This window comes from Ambystoma mexicanum, chromosome 8, assembly GCF_040938575.1.
Source record: "Ambystoma mexicanum isolate Mex_15411 chromosome 8, UKY_AmexF1_1, whole genome shotgun sequence".
NCBI lineage: Eukaryota > Metazoa > Chordata > Amphibia > Caudata > Ambystomatidae > Ambystoma > Ambystoma mexicanum.
In genome coordinates this window covers 1053753758-1053778279 of record NC_090929.1, presented here as the reverse complement: position 1 = coordinate 1053778279, position 24522 = coordinate 1053753758, and the positions used below count along the sequence as shown (strand labels likewise).

General features: G+C 46.3%; 1 protein-coding gene across 2 annotated transcripts in view; it reads right to left on the bottom strand.

Moving 5' to 3' along the window:
- Nucleotides 1-24522, bottom strand: part of ANXA11 (annexin A11) — a 292276-nt gene that overhangs the window by 43306 nt on the left and 224448 nt on the right. For both annotated transcript variants that reach the window (XM_069611028.1, XM_069611027.1), the window contains 2 exons: nucleotides 15041-15134; nucleotides 5565-5660 (listed from right to left, as the gene is read on the bottom strand). In XM_069611028.1, the coding sequence (XP_069467129.1) occupies nucleotides 5565-5660; nucleotides 15041-15134 (190 nt within the window). The remainder of the gene's footprint in view (nucleotides 1-5564; nucleotides 5661-15040; nucleotides 15135-24522) is intronic.

Genomic DNA, 24522 nt, shown 5'->3' with positions numbered 1-24522 from the left:
ATCCTGTACAAATTATATAGATTTATATTGTGTTCTTTCAGAGAAGACAAATCTAGAAGATGGCATTGCTATAGCTCTCTCAGATGTGTACAAGTCCCAGTCATACTTCCTCTTGAATGCCATGCCATCCACCACAGCTGGGGACTGCCTGAGAGCAACCTTTGCACACCATAAGAAAGCAACCTCTATTTTTCAAGAGGCTGTTCTTGGCACAGTCTGTACCTGCGATTACCCTCGAAGCAGTTCTATTTTTCTGCTCATTAGCCCTGGTCGGAAAAAAGACCAGAGTGCCAAAGAAAATTTGCAACGTGAACAAACTACTCACAATTCCCCCCGGCTCCATTCAATGCCATAGGTTTCTGTATTTTTGGAATGCCATAACTCATGGATTATGCTACCATTGTGTGGAGGGCGACACCCCAGTCACACTTGAACTGTGAAATTGCCTTTATACCAGAATTCTGATGGATCATTTTCACAAGTCGTGGGACATGAAAGGGGGACTGTGCCTTCTCAGTCAAACAAGGAAGACTTTACATAAGGGCCAACACGGGCAAATACAGAACACACTCTTGGATGCAATTACAGCCCATCGCAAGGACTTGCCCATGATGCTGCAATGAGGGTGTTCAGAAACCCTTTTTCCAATACTAAAAGGTACAGAGCTTAGAATCATGAGTACTGCATATGTGTACTTACTCTTAAATGAATAATGCGAGGTTCCTGAAATTGTGGCAAATGACCCAATGGCTCAAAGGACTTTCATAAGTCAAGGAAAAAGAGGAGCAGTGACTGCAACTCTGGTGCCACCAACAGTGGGACACGCTTCTAGATAGCAATCAGGAACAGGGTCACCATAGCATGCCTCCAGGGACTTACTGGAGCATTTGATGGCAGGATTCCCATTCCATCCCTAGGTGTCAGGATTAGGTTCCTCATCACAAGGTTTCTTCAGGACCATCCATGCTCCCATGCACTTTCCTGTTGGGGCAGATGTTATGTCAGTAGCTAATCTCCTATGTGGCTCCTTGGACTGCTTAATTAGCATCCAGTTCCAAGGTGCTGGCAATCAGCTCAGATACCACATAAACTACAGCACAGTACTTTGTTTCACATTTGGCCAGTGCTCAAACATGGAATGGATTTGAAGGAGGAAAACGACAATGTTTGGCTATACCATGATTGAAGGATCAAACAATTTTTCGTCTTTGCATTAAGGAAGCAGTCTCTTCAGTCATAAAGAAGGGGCGTTTTGTCCCACTTTATTTCCAGCAGACCTATGCTGAAAACCCCCATCTCCAACTAGGAGGCTGTACTAAATGAAGCAGTCAAGTTTTAACAGCAATCCCCCTCATCCAGTGTAGCTGAAAAGAAAATTGACAGGCACGTTAGGGCTGCCCAGGATAAGAAGCCAAGCAGCACTTCAACCTCCTGTAGTTTGTACAGCTGCTGCTTTTATCAGGGACGTAGTCCTTGTGTCCTCATGCCCCACCCATCTGAACACCGTAGTCAAACATGGCCGAATTTCACAAAAACAGTTATTGGAAAAACATGAAGGAACTGCGGTTGGTACTACTGGTCGACATACAAATGAAATACACAGAAACGCTGTCGGTTTCTAGGCAAACATCTGCATATGCTCGGCTTTACCTATGAGCGCACGTAACGTGGGCAAGTCCCAGAGAATGTGCGACTCATTACCTTCCCAAATCATTCATGGGATGCTCAGAAAACCTTTCACATCCTAGCTGTTGAGAGGGCGTCCAGGTTCTGAAGAGATCAAAGTCTCTTAGGTACTCAGCATTATCACTACCATAGCCAAAACCCACACAGTAAAGCCTCGAAGGCTCCACTCGCTAGTTCATTTATTTCCTTAATCTTGGTGGACCACCTAGTGTGGTGACTTCCATCTTTAGGTGGCAATAGCACTCACAGTTCAGGCCAAAGCAGCACAAAAGACCTTTCAGCAACATATTTCTGAAACTCAGAGGTGTGTGCTAGGTTGCTCGCCTTTTGTAAGCACTAGGTTGTTCATGCCGATGCCTCGTTTGCTCAGGCCACTCAAAGGAATGTTTCCGGCAGATTCTTTAAATTTCCTTGGTTCACAGCCTCACACTCCATTGGTTCTACATGAAAATAATTGTTCAGGTAATTGTAGAGGGAGGTAGGGTGGTTTTCATCATGCCAACGCTGCCAAAAGAATGATATGGGGGAATGAAGGCACCCTAAACTTATGCTCACTGAGGCTATGGAATGCATGGTTTCCCAGACCTTTTTCACCCATTATAAAATGGTCTCAGGGCCTACTGGGCAAGGCAATCAATGACCCATAAAAGACTTTGATTAGCCAAAACAATGACCTTAGGTACTACGCTCATCGATCTGTCGTAGGGCAGAAAGTGGGAGCACCCAGGCTTCAGTCTGTGGGCTGCAGGAGAACTAGGGCCGTTTGAGGCCCCATACAGTATAGTGAAACAACTGAAGTCAGAAGAATTGAAAGCAGTATAGGAGCCAGAATTTCAAATGCTGAGGCAGAGATGACCGGAGGCTGTGGTGCAAAGCAGTGCAGACACATCAGTGGGACCTCTGGGTTTGGAGGTTGGGGGTGGTGGCAGAGGGGGATTGTTCCTTCACAGCATCGCTAAAGTTGTTTCTCATGAGCAGGGATGTCATGAATGAGAACACGCTACTACTCAGGGAATCCTCATGTTCTCCTCTCGCAGTATTCTCACCCCAGTAGATGGGCTGGACCCAGAGGAAAGGGCTTGTGTGAAAATGGAGGTTAGAGGCCTTACGTGAAACTGACTGGGTGCTAGAAGATGGAAGAATAAGAACTGCTCACGCACAGAAATCAATGAAGCCCTCGAGGAAGCCAAGCTGTCTACCCTGTGGTGCAAATATCCCCCCTCTGGGATTGAGAGTCTCTTTTGCCCCATGTTAGCAAGCACCATTTCCTTCTGTCTCCATTGATGAGGAATGTGAACAATCACAATCCGGTGATCAAGCAGGCCTCAGGGCATGAGTAAGGGGTGCTCTACCTAAGACCAGTGAAGTTCAATCCAAATACACATGCCTTTTCTATGGATACGAGGGACAGGGATTCATTAGGACCCACATGTTGCAATGTACGCTCACGTGCAGTGGGCATGGTCCACAACACCGGTAGGTAGGTAGTGCTGCGACAGTGACACTGGAGGAGTAAGGCAAGCACCAGGCGTGTGTACCTGAAAGACCTACAAGGAGCCTTCAGGACCTGCATGTCAGACACTATGAATATGTACATTCCCACTCTAGTCCTCCAGAACACTGGATAGAGTTCCTGATCTAGTGAAGTGCCAAAAGCTGCCTCAAAACCTTGCTACACAAAGCCTATAAAAGTAACTGGTTGCCTCACTAACAAAAACAATCCCCCATCTTAATGAGACAAAATATCTTTATCCGATTTAAAAGAATCCTCACAATCGCCCTAGTTTTGTGGGCTTCAAACAGTGGGTATCTGTGCAGTTAGGAGGACAGGTGGCGACAGTAGGACGTGGCGCAAATCTCTTTCAAACAGACGGAGATCAACTGGTTTAATGGAAAATATAAGCAGTTGTAGCATCTGGTGGTGCCTCGCCAGGGAGCTCCACATTAAAGTTTGGAAAACACTGCCCTAGTTTAAAATGAACAATTTCCAAATGTAACACCAGACTTTCTGGGACCAGTGCAGTACCCGAAGACAATGGCACATAAATGAGACACAGGAACACCACTGCAGTCACACGCCACATCCATGCAACAGACATCCTTGGCCACACATGCGAACAGAGGCAAAAACCAGCACAAACACAAATCAAGCACACACAAATACACACGGAGGCATGAATACACAGATACACCACTTGTTTCTGGAACAAACATATTACTTGAATATGTTCAAAGTTTAGCATTTACCTTTGGGAATTACAATATTTCAAAGCTGGCAATTCTAAATTAAGGAATGGGGATCTGGACATGATCTACTTCGTAGAGCAACATTTTTCCCTCCTTTTGCCCCATAGTTTTGGCTTGTGTTTAGGTATTAGAAGGGTATATTTGCCAGACACTGATATCATATGCCCAGATACTTGCACCGTTCTGCAGCTGTGACTATTAACGATCAGTTAGGACAATTACAGCAGTGTCTAGCAAATGCCTATCCCAGGCCTACACAAAAGCTAAAACCTGTTCGCAATAGCTGTAGAGGGGGATGACTGTACAGGCATGGATATTCCCTTTTAGTAAATGAGGACAAAGGCTATATAGTGGAGCAGTTATTACAGCCGAGCCCCTCAGCACAATGCCCAACACAATAGGTATAAAGAACAATGAATGAAGAAATGAGGCGAGACACACAAGGCAAAAACATGCATTTCAGAATAATAGTAACACAACACAAATGGTGGGTGGAAGGGGAAAAGAACACACTGCACTCTGCGACTGTGTGATGCACACAGGGGTGTTGAAATGGCAAAACGCTATGAATGGTTGAGAAGTTAATTACCAGACTCATGTACGTCAGACAGCTTTCAAGGAATAGATCAGCACAGAAACAGTTAATACAGATTACATGAGAAAGGCACGACTGTACGTTTAAGGGCAAGTGTAATTGCTCCTCGGGCCTCAATAATGAATTAAAATGACCAACACTGAGGAGGTCTAGATAGAAGCTGGGATTTCCGGTTTGCATTAGTCAGAACAAGTGCGGGATCAAGGTTATGCACACCTGGTATGTAGGAAGATCCATGCCAGGTGGAGGGAATCCTTAATCTTAATTAAGACTAGCCTTTTATCTCTGAAGCTCAGCAACTGTCAGCATTCCCAAAGATGAAAATATAAGCACATTGCTAGCCTTCGTAGTACATTTGCTGCAACCTGAAGCAATGAGGCTGCTCGGATATCAAAATGCTGCTCCAACTTCAACTTTGAATTAAAACCTTTCAATTGGAGTAATATTTTGGAGGGTCAGAGCAGGCAAAGTACTTAATGACCAAATAGAAGCCTAAAATGGGGGTACACTTCCTCCTCCACAGGAGAGGCACCTGAGAAGTATGCAGCCATTCACTGCACAAACCTCCTCACCACTCTCTTCACTGCCCGCACTCCTCCATATTACATCATATCCACCTCTTCCTCCCAACCCACCTCACAAACATGCCCCTCTCCAGGTTCATCACTGAGCCACTGAGAGCATGTTCTAATCTCTTCCACTATAAGCATGCCCCCCTCCCAGTTCTACACATCCTCTGCCAACATTTCATTCTCCTGGTAGCCCACTCACTCACCCATCACCCATACAGTGCCCTCCCCCATTCACTATTTACTACTGGTTCCCTTTCCAGGTTACCCCACCCAAAGACAGAAAACCTGTCCTTCTCCAGGTCCTCTGCTCGCGCAAAGCCAGCATGTCCCCCTTCAGGTTCTCCAATGACTCAATGCTGGTATGCTACCCCATAAACCTCCAAATCCTACAACTCACCCACTAAGACTGTGCCAACCCTATGCGCCCACGGCTATAGTTGCCCTCTTCAGGTCTCTCCACTCACCCACTGCCAGCATGCCACTCTCCAGATCTCCAGACATCTCTCTGCAGATGCTCTTCTCGATGTCACGGTTCACTGTCCGCTGATAGTCATCAAAAACTGTGGAAAAAAGAACAAACAATTTGGTTTGAAGGCATTGAGAATATTCTCTCCAATATACACCTATGTCTTCCTTCCAGGTTATGTTAAACTTTCTTATACGGCTCACTGTTGCCACCTGCTTGGCCACAACTAAAAGTATCAAGGTCAAACAGGTGGTGTGCCGGATAGGGCCGCAGAAGAGCATGGTGAAGCACGGCTCACCCATATGGCTGGACTAGAATGAATACAACAAACCTAAGCACAGAGTGATAAAGCTAGGTATCGTCTGTGGCTGTTTCTTCAGTGACAATGTGACATTTCGGTAAGGAGTTTGGGAATGCATTTATTGCAATTGAAAAGATGAGTCATGCTTCTGTGGTTCTTCGCAGAGTGTGACTCACTGAGTTCTGTTATAGTGCAACACTCAGGTGTGTGACTATATGTCTTCAGTAAAAGCACAGCAGTCAGTTGCTGTGTATGAAACCACTGTGTGAGCATGAGAGGGTTGTGTGCCAGGCCAGAAGAAGGACTGGGACCTGAGGACATGATTTCGAGTAACTTTATTGAACTTAAAAATAAAACGCCTCTCTAACACTATTCCTAAAGGGAAGTTCCCTTCCTAGCAAAACTAAACTAAGGTGCTTTATGCTCAAAATAAATATAGTCCTTAGTCCAAACCTATCCACTAAACCAGCCCTACCACTTAGAAAAATATAAAAAGGAAGTTAGGCAGTGTGTCGAGTTGTTCACCCCGATCTCTCTCGGGTATCCCAGGAATCCCACCTGGTTCTGGATCCAATAACAATCCTCCTCACTTTAACAGTTCTTTGCTATCTATCAAAGTTCCAAAGTTTCAGAAAGTCTCAAGTCCCTGAACAAACAATGTCCTTAGGTCGAGGGATATTTCCCCGATCCCTCTCCACCACTTGAGGTGGTCTCTCCCCACTTGCTTCATGTGTTGGGCGCCTCTGTGCTCCTCTCGTATCTGCTCTACACTTTGCTCATTGGACACCCTCTGGCACCCTTAGGTTCTTTGTCCTGCTCATCTCTCATGGAAAATGGTAACTGTTAGGGGAGTTGTCCAAAAGTCATACTTGCAGGTAAGGCTTCATTAAGCTATTCCAGTGCCTTGTAGATCCCCCAACTCTTAGCATCAGTCTGTACTACTCAGAGACATTGGTAGAGTGGCAGAGCAGTCACAGACTTATCTTAAAAGGAAGATGTGATCTGTAGGCAAGTACACTGAACCTAGTTAGTAATGCACATGAAACAAACATTTATATTAAAATATAGATTATATTTACACAAGAGTCAATGTTAAATAAAGCAAAATAAAGCAATACACATAGGTATACTTTTCAATACTTTCCAAAGGCCACTTCTTGGTTTGTAGTTGCTGAACACTTAAAATTGTTACAGGGGTTTGACAGGTTTACTGTATTATCGGTAATATTGTGCACCCACAATACGGTAATTGTATTAAGTCAGCATACACATATAGATAGTGATTCTTTAGAAGTAAAACAGTTGGTTAGTGTTATCCTAGCAAAGCTTCAGGTTCTAGAGGCAGTTTCTATTCCCACCAAGTCTTTTAAAGTCCATAAATCAACCCTAGCTACAAGGCAGTTCGGAGAGGCTTAAAGTCTTGAAAAACAGCAGAAGTCAAAAGTTCCTGTGGATACGTTCTAGTCTCTAGGAGGGAACATACAAGAAGGCTTTAACCAACAATGGAGACTTTGTTAAAGGACTTGCTAATGGAACACGAGCAGCGTCTTGAGTCAGAGCTAAGAGGGAGGTTTGCCCAGGACATCTCTACGTGCACTCCAATGCTCTGGAGCGACTTTCTGGAATAAGGTAAGCAATAACTCCCCTCCCCCCGCCCCCACACAGTACCTTAGGTTTGAAGAAAATGTTTGTGCTGGATGCTCCTCAATATTGCAGCTCTGGACGCATCCTCCAGATTCCTTGGTCCGATGACAAAAGGCAGGACAATGGTCTGGATCTCTTCGGAGCAGCCTCGAGGGAGGACGTCTGGCACGGCTTTCATCAACTTTTCTGGTCACTCAGCAGTTTTGGCGCTTATTCTGCAGCACCAAAGGATGCAATTAGCCCCCATTCAATTTTCTTCAGTTCCTGCAGTCGCACCCTCTGTTGAGGGCATCTGGAAGAGTTGGATTGTGTCTCTTGGAGGGCTCAGCAAAGAATTCTGCGTTTCAACAATGATGCACTCGAAATGGCCAGTAGGTCTCCTGGTTTTGGGGTTCCGCAGCTCTGGAAACTCACAAGACCTCAGGAGATGGCCCAAATCAAAGTTCGCATTGGGTCTGGTTGTTCCCACCAGTCAAAGGGAAGGAGGGGGCCTCTTCGGAGTTCTTCTGTCGCACAGAAAACGGAGTCAGGATAGCAGTGGTTGCTTCACTGTGTTGCAAAGGGTCTGCAGGCATCTTTGGTTGTCGTCTTCTTCGGTTACTTCAGCTTCTAGTAGTCGACTTGCTTTTTATCCAGTTCCAGCACTCATTCCTCTGCAATTGTCCTCAGCAGTTTACAGAAGGGGGCGTTTGGCTATCAAATCGGGACCGCCAGACCCCCAGTGGGAGCTGGTCCCATTCAGGCACTCTGGAAGACAGCGACAGGGGGTGGAAACCCCCTCCCCCCACTTCCTGCTTGCCCAGACACTGGAGCCTCGGCAGGAACACCCAAGTGTCCCCCCAACCCCCAAAGGCAAAACACACACACACACACAGGCCTCCCCCTCCCAGAACGGTAGAAAGGCTGACAAAGAACAGCCACGCTATGAATGACAAAAAAAAAGAAGGAAGGCCCCACATTATGCACTACCGTGGCTATAGACATAGCATGCAGTAGAAAAATCACACTAGTAGGTAGGACAAGTCCACTGCCACCCGCCATAACTAGGAGATTGTCTATGTGACTAGAAACCACAGGAGCACAGAGAAGGGGGATTCTAGGTATCTCTTTGGCACTCCAAATAAGCTGGTGTGTGCCAATCGCTCAGACTATAAAGTTCCTTAAGAACTGTAGTTACTGTAGGATAATGAAATTAATCTGAAAGGAGGACCCCAAGGTTCCCTAGCAACACTGCCCATAAGGGCAACACTCGTTCTGGGTAAAACCGACCAGAGCAAACACATACTCCTGACCTCTCAACCACCACACGTACAACTAAAAAGCAGCTACCACTCGATTTCCGCACCAGCTGCACACATACCTAGTGCGCACACGCACTTTTGGACTCCCTCTACTCTCTATACTGACCTGAACTTCGGTTCCCAAGGGCGTTCAACCTACCAGCGCCTTCAGACCATACCAATGGTATATAAGGCGCTATATAAATGCAAAATAACAATAACAATAAGGAGCTGTGTGGTGCAATAGTAAAATACAGATGCCTTGAAGAGTTCTGGAGGAAAATAGACTCCATGGGACAGGTAAAATACAAAGAATAGAGTTCCAAAAGACAGAGCCCATAAGAAGGAATGAGTGTAAAGGGCTCCACTCCTTCAGGAAGTGAGAAAAGGGTGCAGAGGTCCAGCACAAACTGCTGGGTGTCTCACTAGGAGAGGGGATGAAGCATAAAAAAGGTCAATCTCCCCAACAGTACCCCCTCTGCTCATGTAGTTCTATAAGCTTATGGGGGTTTCTGTGCCCCGTCTGAATATTTACAATACTTTGGTTTCCTGGGTTCCCGCAACCCTTATGTTGTTCTCTCTGGGCCTCTGTGACCCCAGTATAAGGTTAGGACAATCCTCCCTTCTTCCTCGCTTGCTCTTTCCTCTCTCCTCCTTCCTCTGACCTGGGCAACCCAGGTTCCTTCTTGGTCATGGGGAAATCGTTCCAGTGAGGCAGCGTCTCCCCAGTAGCGGTGGGTTTCTCTACAGCTTGCTCGTCTTCCAGAATGGACACGAGCGGGGTTTGTATTCTGCTCGTTTCAGCATTTCGGCACCGTTTGGCTCTCATGTTGAGAGCCGAGGATTCACTCCTCCCTCGGTTTTTGGTTTCAACATCAGTTTGCAGGGACTGGGAACACCATGTCCTCTGCGTGGTGGCGCCCCTCCAGGTAAGGATTGCTTCATGCTACCTTAGCCTCTCGGACTCTGCGCGTCGATGTACCAGGTCGGCAGTGTCTCATCCGCATCTACTTCTCTCCACACCATAGACGGCTCCACTGTGTAGCGTGGCTCAGCCCATCAACAACGTTCTCACAACGGAGGCTTGCCTCAGCGTATTGCTTCGCTCTAGTCCTCCATTCAAGGTTTGCTGGCCCTTTGTTCTCGCTCCGCAACTTCAAAGGGGCATATTGTTCATAATCAGCTGTCAAGCCCATGGAGAGTGCTGCATTACCTTGAGCCAAACATAAGGAGATAATGTAAGTTGTTTTGAGTCCCACATATAGTTGTAACATCAGCCTCTCTTACTCCCATGTATGCAGATAATACTTTCGGTATAAGGAGTTCTCCATGGGAGTCCTGGTCCCCCCTTGAGGGGTGTCACCCCCCCCTGCCAGTGAGGTCCTGCATTTCCAAACCCCTAGGGTGGGTTTTTCTAAGCGGACTTACCTCCCTGCCCTCAAAGGGGATGGCTCCCACAAGGGAAGAAGGTATGAAGCCTCCAGATTCGTCACAGTTGTTCCTTCAGTGGGACATCCAGGTGTAATATGTGCCATTATGGGACTGCTCTTAGAGAGGAACACCAGTCATATGACCGCATCTTATGTTAGGACAACAGTCACAACAGAAAGCAGTCGCGTATAACCAGGTTTACAACATTAAGCTCAAATTTGTCATGCGAGTTGCATAAGGGAAAACGCAGCACGGAATGATGTGGAGGGCATGTCCACAGGACAAGAAGAGTGCTGGGTAGGTTTTTACAGATAGTGGGAATGCTACAGATAAAGAAATGTTTCACCGCAACGTCACAGGACCAGCATCCGATGCTGGGGATAAATAGTGGGCAGCATCTGGCAAATGAGTATGCAATTTCTATGCGAAGACAAAACTAGCAACTTTTAATGCTTGTAACACACACCAGACAAAGGTAAACGTTGGTGGAGTGTGTTGCCAAGCAGAGTATCCTAGTGCCCTTCAAATAAATAAAAAAAACGTAAATAGTACAAGTTGCTCACCTTAGTGACAACTGTACTTCTAGTCCATAGTTCTTTCCTCCATTATGTAATCCAGGAAGCAAGCAGGAGCTTCTTGGTCCTTCTGCAGTGCTGACGGGGGAGGCCCTGGTTTGACTTTGGTCTTCAGCGGGAATCCTTTGTGAAGCCTGCAAAGGCCCTAGTATGTTTGCGAGGACAGGAAACTGGGGAGGAATCAAACTCCACTGCTCTTTGTCTTGTGGTTTTCCTGCCTGGAACCAGTTCCAACTGGGGAGCTGGCTTTCCTGAAAGTACAGCAACACACAGAGTTTGAATGGTGCATGTGTGCCGATTGGCTGGGTTCCTGTATAAAAGGTATTGATTCGGAGGCTGAAGACAAACTTAGTCCTGGAACAGCAGAGGCTGGTGTTAATACAAATGTTTTTACTTACCTTTGAATGGCATACTGCAATTCTAAAATTATGACCAAGTGGTTTACTTACTGTGAATAATGCATTGTTTTTTAAAGTTATTTATTTTGTGTTATAGTACTTACCTTTTAACCTTACCTTGGTGTATATATAAAATAAACCATTATTTCTATATGACTGTTCTGGTTTCTTTGGCCTATGTATATATTCTAAGTTCCTTGTACAACCAACAGCCCTTGCTCCCTCCTAAAATAAGCCTGGCTGCTCAGCCATTGCTACCAACAAAACATGTGTGGTTCAGACCTATACTAAGAGTCGGAGCCCTGTGTCATAAGTGCAAGTTTTCACAAGTCCTACTATTGGTGGGCTTTTGGGAAAAACTCCCTAACGGAAACATTTATGTATACCCGACTTGCGCATGCCCCCGTCCCACACTGCCAGTACTTTTAGTAGTGCAATGATTGTGGGAACTTATTCCTGGTGGAAGGCACGGAAGGCAATATGGAGGAAAGGGGACTAAGTCCTGTCCCCATTCCTCCATACTTATAGATGGACGGAGAAAACGGAACATAAGAAATCAAAGCGACGCAGCAAGAAGTGAGAAGTGAAAATAGGTCATACAGAATGGCTTGCCCAAACGGAGTATCACCTTTGAAGCTGGAATCTAATGAATAATGCTTACAGAAAGCGTGAGTGGTACTACATGTAGAGCTGCCTTGCAGATGTCTGCTAGAGGAAAAGGCCACATGTGTTCTTCATACTAACTGTGTGAAAGCCCTTAGGAAGTTCAATTTTTCTGACTAAATAGCACTATGGATACAGTGGACTATCTACAGACCAATGGTTGCTTTAGCCTCTCCACAATCGAAAGTAGTCACCCCATAGATGACAAAAGGATGGTTTGGGGGCCTTAAGAACTTTCGAGATAAAACTTCACTGCACGACTAACTCCCAGACTGAGGAGAGTCCTTTTGGCTTACAACTCTGGGTTAGGAAACAGATAGGCAAGATTAAGATGGAATTCAAACGAATTACTGCAAGAAGTTGGGGTGAGTTCTAAGCACCACTTTCCATCTGTGAAAGGGACACTTACAACAAAAGGCCTATATTTCAAGATCACATCGGCAAGCAAGATTAGCAACTAGAACGTTTATGTTCATTGTTGCATAATTAGGTCCGATGACCAGTTAGGCTCAATGGGCTTATGAGTTAGCGAAGACAATACGTCTAAATCTCAGTTTGTGGCGCGCTTAGCTTAGCAAATGGCTTTTTCATGCCATTGAAATGCCAATTAATCACAGGATTAGAAAGTGTAAAATCTACCTACCCTGAACAGCGATCTGCACTCATCACCAAATGGTATATTCCACAGAAATCCAGCTATGTCTCAAGACTTTGACTTCTCTAAAATGAAGGAGAGAAAAGAATCCCAGGAGCACGAAAGCAGATTAGTCCAACAGATCAAGCACCAGTGACAGGTTCTGGTCCAGGTTCTGAGACCGGTAAGGACATCACTAGGGAGAGGGATGAAGAATCAGGCCTCACATCTGGGACAGAAGATCCGTCCATGGTGAAAGTGGGATCAGTGGCTCAATGGAGAAATCCAGGAGGCCCACAATCCTGAACCTGTTGGGCCAGGTTGAGTTATGAAGTTCAACTGGCATGATGAAGAATGTCAGAGCTTCTGAATTACATTGGGAGCCAATGGAAGGGGAGGGAAGGCATGGAGTAATTGGTCATCCTTATGTTGAAGGAAGGTGACCCCTACAGAGTTCTCTCCATTCTTCTACGAACCATACTCTGCACACTTCCTGTTGCCACCAAAAGATTTACTGCCAGCAAACCCCAATACTCGAAGATTTCATGCAGGATCGTGTTCCCAAGTTCCTATTCGTTGGGAGGCAAGTTGGATCTGCTCAATCGGTTTGCCACTGAAAGTATGTTGTGCCCAATGGCCCATTGATAGTGGACCTGAGCTAGCTTGCAAAGTTGGGTATACCTCAAGTCATCTGGGTTCTTCAGAAAGAACTTGGCTGTGGTAGTAAATGTGGAAACAAAATGGCTTTCAAAAGGTGGGAAGAAATATCACGGGGGCCAGAAAGATTACCTTAACTCTAGTACATTTATATGCTTGCTCGATTTCCACTGTACAAGAAGTTGTGAATCTGGAGCGAGGGCATGGTGCCATCAGTAAGATTCTCATATTAATGATAAATCCTCCTGACCTGTGTCAACCCAGAACATTTTGCTGGACTGGTAGATTATTTTTCACTATACCTCAGTACCGATAATACAGTAGAACTGTCATCACTGCCAAAAGCTTTAACCATTATTACCGCGAGCAAAGACAAACTAAGCAGTGGTCTTTGAAAAGTATTCTAAAGTGTTTTGGTTCAATGTGCTGAGTATTTAAAATAAATTCTTGTGTGTATATATATAATACACCTATATTTTAATATACATGTATTGAGTAAGCATTTATTTGAATTGCATTACCATTCAAAATAGGTTTGGTGTACTTCCCTACAGCTCACATCTTCCCACTATGATACGCCCGACTGCTCTGCCACTCTACCAAAGATCCATGGATAGTACAGACTGATACAAACAGTTGGGGGTCTAAAGACCATTGGGATAGTTTTATAAAGTCTTACCTCGCAGTGGACTTCAGGAAAACTCCCTTAACAGAAGTAAAACAATCCTTTTGAACTTTGTGGAACTTTATTTGTTTGAAGCACCTTTTTCTTTAATGCAGAACTGCAAAGCATGGCTACAGGTAGGCAGCCAAGAGACACTTTCCCTTTTCAACTTATATTAAGTTTAGTTTGTGAGGGATAGGTTAGGATTTGGACACAGAGCTTTACTTAGGGCATTCTGACACAGACAGTTTCATTCGCTACTTTTGTTGTGGCAGGGAAACCCCTCTTAGGATAGGGTTTGTTAGGATTTCATCCCAAACCCTGGTTTCGTTATTAAGGAAAGTCTTTGCCAATCAGCATGCCACCCTTGTGTCCGAGTGTTACTCCTGCACCCTTTGGCCAACACATTTCACACTCCTTGGCACTAAGTTTGCCTAATATCTAGATATCTTAAGAGCATCTAATGATTCAGTTCTCCTCGTTAAGTCTTTCCAATTTATTTTCAAATACACTCATTAACCCATGAAAGGTGGAATTCCTCTGATCATATTATGTTTGTCAAATAACAAAATAAGGGTCTGTGAAGCCATCTCATTACTTTGACAGGTGTTCTATTCCAGTTCATCTAGCCCTAAAATAAGACTGTCCCTTGTTGCCTTACACTTGCAAAAGTCAGAAAAATGTAACTCCTGCAGTACAATGAACGCAAGATATTTGGCGTGCCGTTTGCAGGTGCCTACTTCAGGGCATTATGTTATTCCAGATTGTGATTTAGTTATGGTCTGTAGTATTGTTGCAGGAGTAATAAGTTATAGTATCTAATAGCTGCATAGTTAATAATTTTCTGAAGAAAACTTTTCTTTCAGAGGTATAGCGAGGTACATTATCAAACACACCTTAGACACAGAAGTGATTCCTGCAAACTACCTGGCTCACAGCAATCAACATCAAATACTTCAGTACTAATCAGTGGTCGAGTGACAACTATAGCATCCTGTTTGGGAGAAGATGCGTAACGTTTTGAGTCTTCATTCTATGTGCAAGATATTCCAGAGACTCGGGAATGTCACCATCACTCAATAGCCACGCACCTCATTACCAGATTGTCAATTAAGAGCCTCCACAGGTAATGCAGCCACATCAATAAGATGCTTGCCAGAAGGAAGGATAAGGTTCCACTGTCACCCTGCACACACAGCTGGACATATCGGATCTAGATTCACCTACCGGCTTTCAAATGGGTCCTGCTGCGGGCACAAAGAATTGCATTGAACTTGGATTCATCGGTCCCCATGCGATTCTCTCCTGCTGCGTAGAGTTCCTAAATAAATCAAACAAATGTGAGAAAATCAATAAGAAATGTGAAGATTAAAATGTAGGACAGAAAGGAAAGCATTTAATTTATTTATTGTATTTGTTCATGTCCAAGAGTCTTTAGAGGCAAATGCTTTATTGTTTGAGACCATATTAAAAAAATAAATTAAATTTATAAAAAAACAGGTGGGGAGAGCCAGGTCAGGTTCAGCCTGGCCCAGCTCAAAACTAGGGTTTTGGCATGAACCTCCTTTCGGGTCAGTTAAAGAAAAAGAAAAAAAGGCTTCCCTCACGTGAGGGCACAGTCATGAGTGGAGCACTGCTGGGCAGGGCTTCAGATATTAGATCTGTTCTCAGTCTTCGACCTCGTCGACCATGACCAACTGTTATATGGATTGTCTACAGAAGGTTCTTACTCTGCCGAGGCTACGGCCTGGATCAAATCTTTTTTGACTGGGTGTATATCTCAGATAGTATGGGGCAACGCACACTCTTTTAACAAGCGTCTGGAATGTGGTGCCCCAAGGGTGCTTGTCTGTCCCCTTCTCTTTTTTAATGTCTATGGTCCTGTCGATCTCTTGGACAGGTTGGGTGTGCATTTTACTAATTATATTGACGACACCCAACTTGTCTGAGTTGAGCGGTACGTATACAGAGGATGTGGTGCGCATTAACAAAGTCTACGCAGCAATTCAATATTGGACGGCTAATAATGGGATGTTTCTGAATGCTACCAAAACGGAGCTCATGCTGTTCCGCTCATGCCAGGCCTGATCCAAACTGGACAGCCAATATGCGAGTCTCCCCATCAAGAACCACATTATTAAAACTGTTGGCAAAGTTAAAACATTGGGTGTGACCTTTGAAACGTCCATGAAGTCGGCCGCGCACATAGAAAATGTGTAACAAATCCCACTATCTACTCAGGTTCCTAAGACTAGTTACACCCTAAGTCTATGTAGCTAATTGTGCCACCCTCGTTTGTGCCCTAATACTGCCAAGGATGGACTACTGCAATGCCTTGATGTTTGGGGATTGTAAAAACATCCTCAGAAGTCTCCCAAGTTGTACAAAATGATGCTGTACGCATTGTTAAAAGCGTTGCCAGGTATGAACCCATCTCCTCTCATAAAAGGAACTTGCATTGGCTCCGGGTGGAAGCTCGGGTCCACTTTAAGGCCATGACAATGGTCCACAAATGTTTGTACGGCCAAGCTTCGGGCTACTTGAAAGTGTATTAAGGTTCATCACTCGGGTAGAACTACCAGATTGAGTGATGTGGTCTGTTTATCTGTTCCTAGGATTAAGTGCTACAGGGGCATGGGCAAATTCTTTGCTGTTCAATCCGCTACTCTATGGAATCAACTTTCCTAAAGTTCTCCGCCTAGAAAATTATCTACTGAAATTCAGAAAAGGGTTAAAACATTTTTTTTAAAAATAATTATACCCAGATTGACGTTTCCCTTCTGTCTCCCTTCTCTCCTCCTCTCTCTTTCTGCGCCTGATGCCTGCGGGCTACAGAGCATTATATGTGTGTATAACATAACTGTTGCCGGACCTCTTGTTCTGCTCCCTCCTCCACTCACTGGGGAATGACGGGGAGTCTAAGCATTGCCTGTTGTGGCATTGGCTGAGCAGCAACTGGCAGCCCCACCTGCAGCACCATACAACATTTCTCTCCCAAATCCCTGTGCTGCCAGCCCCCTTTCAATCACCTTTTCCCTACACCAATGTTAGGGAGTGGTAGGACTGATCTATACCCTTGGTATACAGAGCTCCAATCTCTAGTATAGACCTGTACCACTCAAGGTGTTGGTAGTGTGGCAGAGTAGCCAGGCGCATTTTAGGAGGGAGATGTAAGCTGTAGGTCAGTACAAAGAACTCATAGGACCAAAGAAACACCAACATTTGAGTTATATAAAATAGTTATTTATTTTATATATAAGCACAAGGCAAAGCTATAGCTTCAGATAGGTAAGTGCTATTTCAAAGCCAATAACCACAATAGAAAACCAACGCAGCACTTCAAGTGAGTAAACCATAGGATAAGACTGATCAGGTTAATGAACATAATTCAAAGGCAGGCAAATCCACTGTTATTGTAACTCAAACATTTATGTTGGAGGAATAAAATGAGTAACACCACCAACAATAGCAGGTTAGTACTTTTTTGTAATGGATATTTGTCAGAGGCCTTAAGGCTTTAGCAGTCCATCCCTATCTAGGTATGAGTTCTTCAAAGTCAGACTGGAGGGAAGCAGGTAAGGCACATTTGCAGACATTTCTTCAGTTATAAGTAAGTATCAAGCTTTGTGGTCAAAAAGGGTTCAGGGAATTTGGGAAAGGCTACCTGCATGCGAACAACCGTTAGGACTGGCGGTAGGCCTGGGTGAACGTGTTTGGGCAAACACCCAAACACTGGAATCCGCACTCCAGCAACAAAAGAGCGATAGAATGACTCAAGGTAAGAATTACCACGAGTCCCACAGTACCAGAGTGGCAATGAAGATGTTGAAACTGGCTACTTTCACGATGCAGCAGCTGCAGACCATGACACCTGTTAATCGGGACGAAAAGAAGGACTCTTGAAGGGATGTCGCAGCAGCAGTCGAGGGAGGGGATCCTCAGCAAAGGATTCTTCGTACTCCAACGCGGATCTGTAGTTTTGGCGCCTTTTTACAGACGCCAAAGCATAATGGTTCTCGTCCAATCGATTCACATTGCTTGCTTGGAACTGTACTCTGGTAAGGTGACTGACAAGGGAGACCTTGCCTCTGGAGGTCCAGAAGGAGTCCACCAAAGTTTCAGGAGGATTAGTTGTTGGCAAGACGAAGCATTTCACTCGGGCTCGAGGTCTCAGCGTATTGTCAGCTTGCAGCCAGGAAGGTCGCAGCTTGTCGTGGGATGACTTCAATTGAAGGTTGTCTTGGGAGACTGGTTATGCCCACCAGACCGCGGGAAGAAGTCTTCCTCCACCAGTCCAAGGGAGGAAGTCCTCATCAGAGCTTCCTTGTTGATTTGAAAATGGAGTCAGGACAGCAGCAGTACTTCAGAAGGCTTCTCCAGTCGCTGGAAGGTGCTGCAGTTGTCTCTGGTAGTCTTCTTCAGTTCTTCAGTTCCAGTGGTCGACTTGTCTTCAGCCTCAAGATCCTCACCTTTTAGCCAGGAACCAACCAATCAACACTCATGCTACCTTCAAACTTTGGGGGGTGGCTGTCCTTATCCTCACAGTCATGCTGGAGCCTCGGCAGGCTTCATAAAGGATTCCAGCCGAAGGAAAAAGTCAAACCAGGACCTTCCGCACCCAGCACGGCTGAAGGCCTAAGAAAGGACAACCCCACAAGAAATGGCGAAAAAAAGAATACAGCCACCATTTGGGTCAATGGTGACCCTTCTGTGCATTACTGCAGCTGCCAACAAAGCCTACGAGTAAAAATGATAAGAGTCAGTAGAACACGTCCACCAGCCATTCAGGTATGCTTGTCACTGTTACAGGGGCAGTGAGAAAGGGGATACAGTGTAATCCCCAAGCACTCCACATAAGATGGTGTGTGCTGATCTCACAAAATAAAAGGTAAGGAGAATCCAATCCTTGGGAAGATTAGTTCTCAAAGGAAAGAAAATATAAAAAGAGAAGCCCAAGGGCTCCCAGCAACAATGCACAAAAGATGCGGTTTGTTGCAAAAGTACATTACAGATGCCTTAAAAAATATGGAGGAAAGCGGAGTAAAATATGAAAATAATGAACAAGGGTTTCCATAGTCTGAGCAAAAGAATGGGCGGCGGGGCTCCCACTCATTCAGGAGAACAGAGCAAAAGATCTAGGAATCCAGCAACAAGTGCTTGGGGTTTCACAGGGATTTGGCATAAAAATCTCCCCAAAAATCATCATACAAAATTACCCTCACCATGTCCAGAGTGGTGCCATACAGCTTTCTCTCGCAAATTCCCTGTGCCACCAAGCCCCTTTCCCGTGCACCACCATCGACCACAAAATAGTGGTACCAGCAGGCCCTTTGTCACCACAGCTCCTTTACTCACCCAGCCCCTTTTCTATACGCCCGAGGCAAGATAGACCAATCCCCTGCCCTATTTTGCATGCCCATTTCGCTAGGTCGGCTTGTGTTTCGCCATAAGAGGCAGGCCAGATCCCTGGCTCTCCAAGCTCTATCAGGGAGGCAAGAAGTAAATGAGCGAAAAGCAGCACTGATGGAGAGACTGATTGTGAACTAAATAAGGCACTAAATGGGCCTTCATGTTTTGTCCATTATGTCAGAGCTATCCCATGAAGGAGCTCAAACTTTAAACCCTCTGATAATACAACTATACACTGATGCCAAAGAAAACTTGAGACCTTCGCTCCCACATCCATTGAGAAAAACAGGTCTCCTTGCACATTTCCAGTGCAGGATAGCATCATGGTTCTATGTGTCTTTTTTCAGCTGAGATTAATCTTGTGCAGGCACCAAAGTTCCCAGGGACACAGACTACCTATCGCACATTCAAACTGGATTTCACTCAAGACTTTTTGTACCATGCAATAACAAAATCATATGTTGCGATGAAGCAATAACACGAAAAAATACTACTGCTACGACAATAATATAAAGCTATTTTGCTCCTGCTCTAACAACGTAAGCTATAAAAAAAAAGGATAATAAGCACAAAGGAACAGATTCACTAAAAGTTGTGTTCAAGGGCATATAAGAGGACAATTCTGAACCTTGGCAAAATACATTTGCATGAGCAGCCCAAGTGCACAATACAAGCTAGGTCATTTCACCGGATGACCTGCACAACCGAAGCGGTTTACGACACACTTTCGAAAATATGTGCTCCCGCCAAAGCATGTCTACCCGAATATCGTACCCGCCAAATCCCCATAGTCCCATTTGCCGAATCAGTCTTGTCGAACACCCTCCCAGTCAATGTACTTATTTATTGGGTATTAACCCCACTCTCCCGAAGCCCATTCCCAACCCCTCCCATGATCTACTTCCCTGTTGGTCTTTGTTGCACCACTTCCTTGCTCTGTGCACCCAACATTGGACATGAAAGCAGACAAAAGATTTTGCCAACCTTGTGTTATGTTCACTGCACAGGCACGGCAGTGGCCTGTGGGTTCTGTGACCCGTTTTCAGCTTAGAGAGTCAGTGAATACATCGTCCCAGACCATGGGTAAAAACATACTTTGATCTTCTACTCCATCCTCCTATCCCCCCAGCCCCTGTGCATGGTCTTTCAGTTGCAAATGAAAGAGAAATGCTGGAAGGGTCTCAAATGACCTTGGTGAGATGTTAGGACGTGCAATATTTAAGATTACCTGATGGGTCTAGGGAATTCATGGGTGCTAGGTGTAACGACCCGCTCGGATGTAGGATCTGGAAGCGGTAAATTACCCAGTCCATCTCTATATCCTATGGTGTTCATCCAGCCTTCCCAGCTCTGACACATTATCCCACCTTCCATTGCCCCCATCACCACTTGTTCCTGAAAGTCAAATTCCACCAGACTGTTGGAAGAAAGGCAGTCATAAGACGTAAATGTGCATTCCAGTCAACAACTATGCTTGCTGTTGCAAGAACCTGCATATACAACACATGCAAACATCAGAACTTACTGCAGCAAGGGTGAAAGGCAATTCAGTGTCTCACAGCCCAAGACAAGGAACAAGTTACTTACCTGTAACTATTGTTCTCCAGCATGGGTCTGGCATGGATTCACATGCAAACCCTCCCACCGCCCCGTCTGCGTCTCTTCTTGGTCATACTGCCACTTTACGTGCTTACCAAATCTGAAGATGGCTGCCAGAGGAGGGGCCTAGGGAGAGGGCAGTCACTGGCTGGGGGCAGTATGACCCAGAGCTCAGTGATTGTAAGTTAAACTGCTTTTTCTTTTACTGAGGATTTCCGGCCTGACGATGGGGAATATTCATGAGCATGTGAATCCATGGATGGGGTCTGGCATGGATCCACATGCTCATGAATAAAGAATACATAGCAATACAACAGTACACAAACACGGGAGGTGGCAAGGCTCAACAGAAGCAATTACTCTTACCTCCGTTAACAGGCTCGCCTTCAAGCGGACAGGTTGCTTAGCACTGCTTGGCTAACACAGGTCTCCTCTATGGAATCCCAGTTGACGCAGTAGAATCGTGTGAAGGTGTGCGTGGACCTCCACCTAGCAGCCCTGCAGATGTCCAGCAGGGGCACCCCTGACAGGAACGCCAGTCACAGCAATTGCTTTCGTGGAATGGGCTCTCGGACAGCCAGGCAGCAGTCGGTTTGCCAACCGGTGACAGTGTGCGATGCAGCCGGAGAGCCACCTGGAGATGGAAGCCTTGGACAAAGCCTTCCCATGGTTCACAGTACCAAAGTTGACGAATAGTTGCGACGTCTTCCTGAAACTCTTCGTGCGTGCCACATAGAACTTCGGAGCATGAGCCACATCCAGCGAGTGCAAAGTCCTTTCAGCCAGCAACAAAGTTTTCAGAAAGAACACAGGAAACACCAAAGGCTTGTTGAGGTGGAATTCCGATGGAGCCTTTGGCATGAAGGAGTGGTGCATCCGCAGCACCACCCTTGTGTCGTGAAATGTCAGATAAGGCTGTTTGCAGGATAGAGCCTGGATCTCACCTACCCTCCTGGCAGAGGTGATGGTCACGAGAAAAGCGGTGTTCCATGAGAGGAACTTGAGAGGGGCCTGACGCATAGGCTTTGAGGAACTCCTTGACGAGACGGTGGGAGCAAAGAGAAGAAAGTCCTGGAGACCTGGTGTAGCGGGAGATAGCCGCCAGATGCACTTTGATAGAGGCATGTGCCAACCCTGCCTTGGCAAAGGACAACAAGTACAAAAGAATCTGCGGGCCGTGATCCTCAGAGGGTTGATCTTCTGTGTCCGGCACCACGTTGCAAAACGTTTCCACTTGTGCCCATAGCACTGAAGAATCGATGATGCTCTGGCCCTGGCAAGGACCTCCCTGCAGTATGCTGGTAGATCTTACCCTCTGAACGCCAAGGCAGCAGGAGCCATGCCTTTAGGTTCAGTGACCCTGGGCCTTGATGTAGGATGTACGATTGCGCCGCCTCCTTTGGCGAGCAGATCCGCGACCACCAGCAGCTTGACCAGGGGCAACGTTGACAGGCTGAGAAGATCCGGATACCAAATCTGCCTCAGCCACGCTAGGGCGACGAGGATCATCCTGCATCAGCAGTGTTCGATTTGATTGATGACTTGCGCAGGAGGCAATCGACTAAAAGCGTACAGGAACAGGCCGTCCCACGGGAAGGAAAACGTGTCCCACCCACCCCATGCTCCTCAGCTGGTGGAACCTGCTGGGGAATCTCCAGCAACTTGGCGTTCATCGCCGTTGCAAACAGATCAATCTGGGGTCTGCCCCATCTGAGGAAGAGGCTGTCCACTCTATTCTGTCGAAGTTCCCACTCGTGGCAAGAGCGAAACTCCCTGCTAAGGGAGTCTGCCATGGTGTTCTTGACTCCCGCCAGGTGAAAATGAATGAGGAACATCCCTTAGGTGTCAGCCCAGTGCCACAAGTCCTACGCCTCTCTGGAGAGCGCTGGGGATCTGGTGCCCCCATGCTTCCTGATGTAGAACATCGTGGTGGTATTGTCTGTGAAGAACCTCACTACCTTGCCCTTGAGGGATGGAAGGAACGACTTGAGGGCCCAGAACACTGCCCGCAGCTCCAGAACATTGATGTGGAGATCCCCCTCCTCCAGCAGCCACAGGCCTCTGTTGTGACTGTCTCCTGGTATGGGGGCTCTGGAAGTCTGTGCGCCCGGCGATGCTGGAGCACACACTCCACCACCTTATCGCTCGATGGAACTCGTTGAGAACAATCTTTTCTGCAAAGCTTCCAGACACTTGGATCCACAGAGCCTCCAGGAATTCCTGAAGGGGTTGCATCTGCAACCTGCCGAGTCTTATCAGGTAAATGCACAACATTATGCCGAGCAGTAACTAGGTGGTGCGCACCATGGCGCCCTTCAGTGTTAACAGCCGTTGCGCCATGTCTAGCATGGCTGCTATCCTTTCCTCAGAGGGGTCTGATCGTGTTCAGCCTGGCCCCCAGGAACAGTACATTCTTCGATGGAATCAAGCAGGACTTTGCATAGTTCACAGAGAATCCCAGATCAGTCAGTAGCCGGACAGTTCTCACTGTGTGTTCCGACAGCTGTGCCGCTTGACTTGGCCCGGATAAGCCAGTTGTCAAGGTACGGGTACACATGTACCCCTTGTTGGCGCAGATGGGCGGACACTGGTGACAGGCACTTCGTGTACACCCTGGGCGCCGACATCAGTCCGAATGGAAGGGTCTTCAATTGGTAGTGCCTTCCTTGAACTACAAAGCGCATGAACGTGCTGTCATGATGCCTACCCCCAGGCATCCGGACCAAGCCCATCAGCCCCGGGAGCAGGCATCTAGACATTTAGTAAAACCTCAGCAGCCCCGGCTAGGGGCTATCTGGGTTCAGTCCTGGCACCTTAGGCGCCAGGCTCATAGTAGAAATCAGTCCTGGCGCCTAAGGCGCCAGGCTCATAGTTATTACTTACCTCAGGCAGACCATGCTGCAAATGACTCCAATCCAACATGAAGCCTGAAAGGGACTATTTTTCTACAGGGACTATTTTTTACTCGGGTGTGGTTCTAGGGACTTCTTACCTGGGGCTACTTTTGAGGCTATTTAAACCACGCCCGATCAGCAACACATGCTTCGTGTTATTCTGCATCCAGCAGCGTAACGCTCACCGTGCCTGCAGCCTGCATCCAGTCTTCTGCCACGCCCGCCTCGAATCCGGAGCTCCTAAAACAAAGAAGAAAGAAAGGGACAAGGTTAGAAAACAAACTTATTTCTATTCCACACCTGATTCTGGATCCATCTTGTCTCTGGACCTGTAAAGAACATCATTTCTGCATGCGCCGCACCTCCAGCTGCAGCGCCGCGCCATACTCACCAGTCTTCACAGCATCCTTCGGGTCGGCGCTGCCTCCATCATTTCTTTGCCGAACTTCGACACCTAGGAGACAAAAGATAACCACAAGGTGATCCGAGGGAACCAACAAATATAATTCTTACCACTATAGACTTACCTGATTTACCACCGGAGGCATCCTTTTGTGACTCTCCATATTTTCACGTGCCGCATCTGTGAAGAGAGACAAAACACGTTTTCCAAGTGCAACTTTTACCGGACAGCGCCGGGTAATACAGACTCTCACCTGAGCGTCACCAGCTGCCACAAGAGCATCTTTTCACGAGCCAGCTGCAAGACAAGAAAGGAAGGGGGGGGGAACAAGAGTAAACATCGGACATATTGAACTCTATGAACTTAATACTTACTGGTCCTCACCAGGAACCTCAGAGTCAATA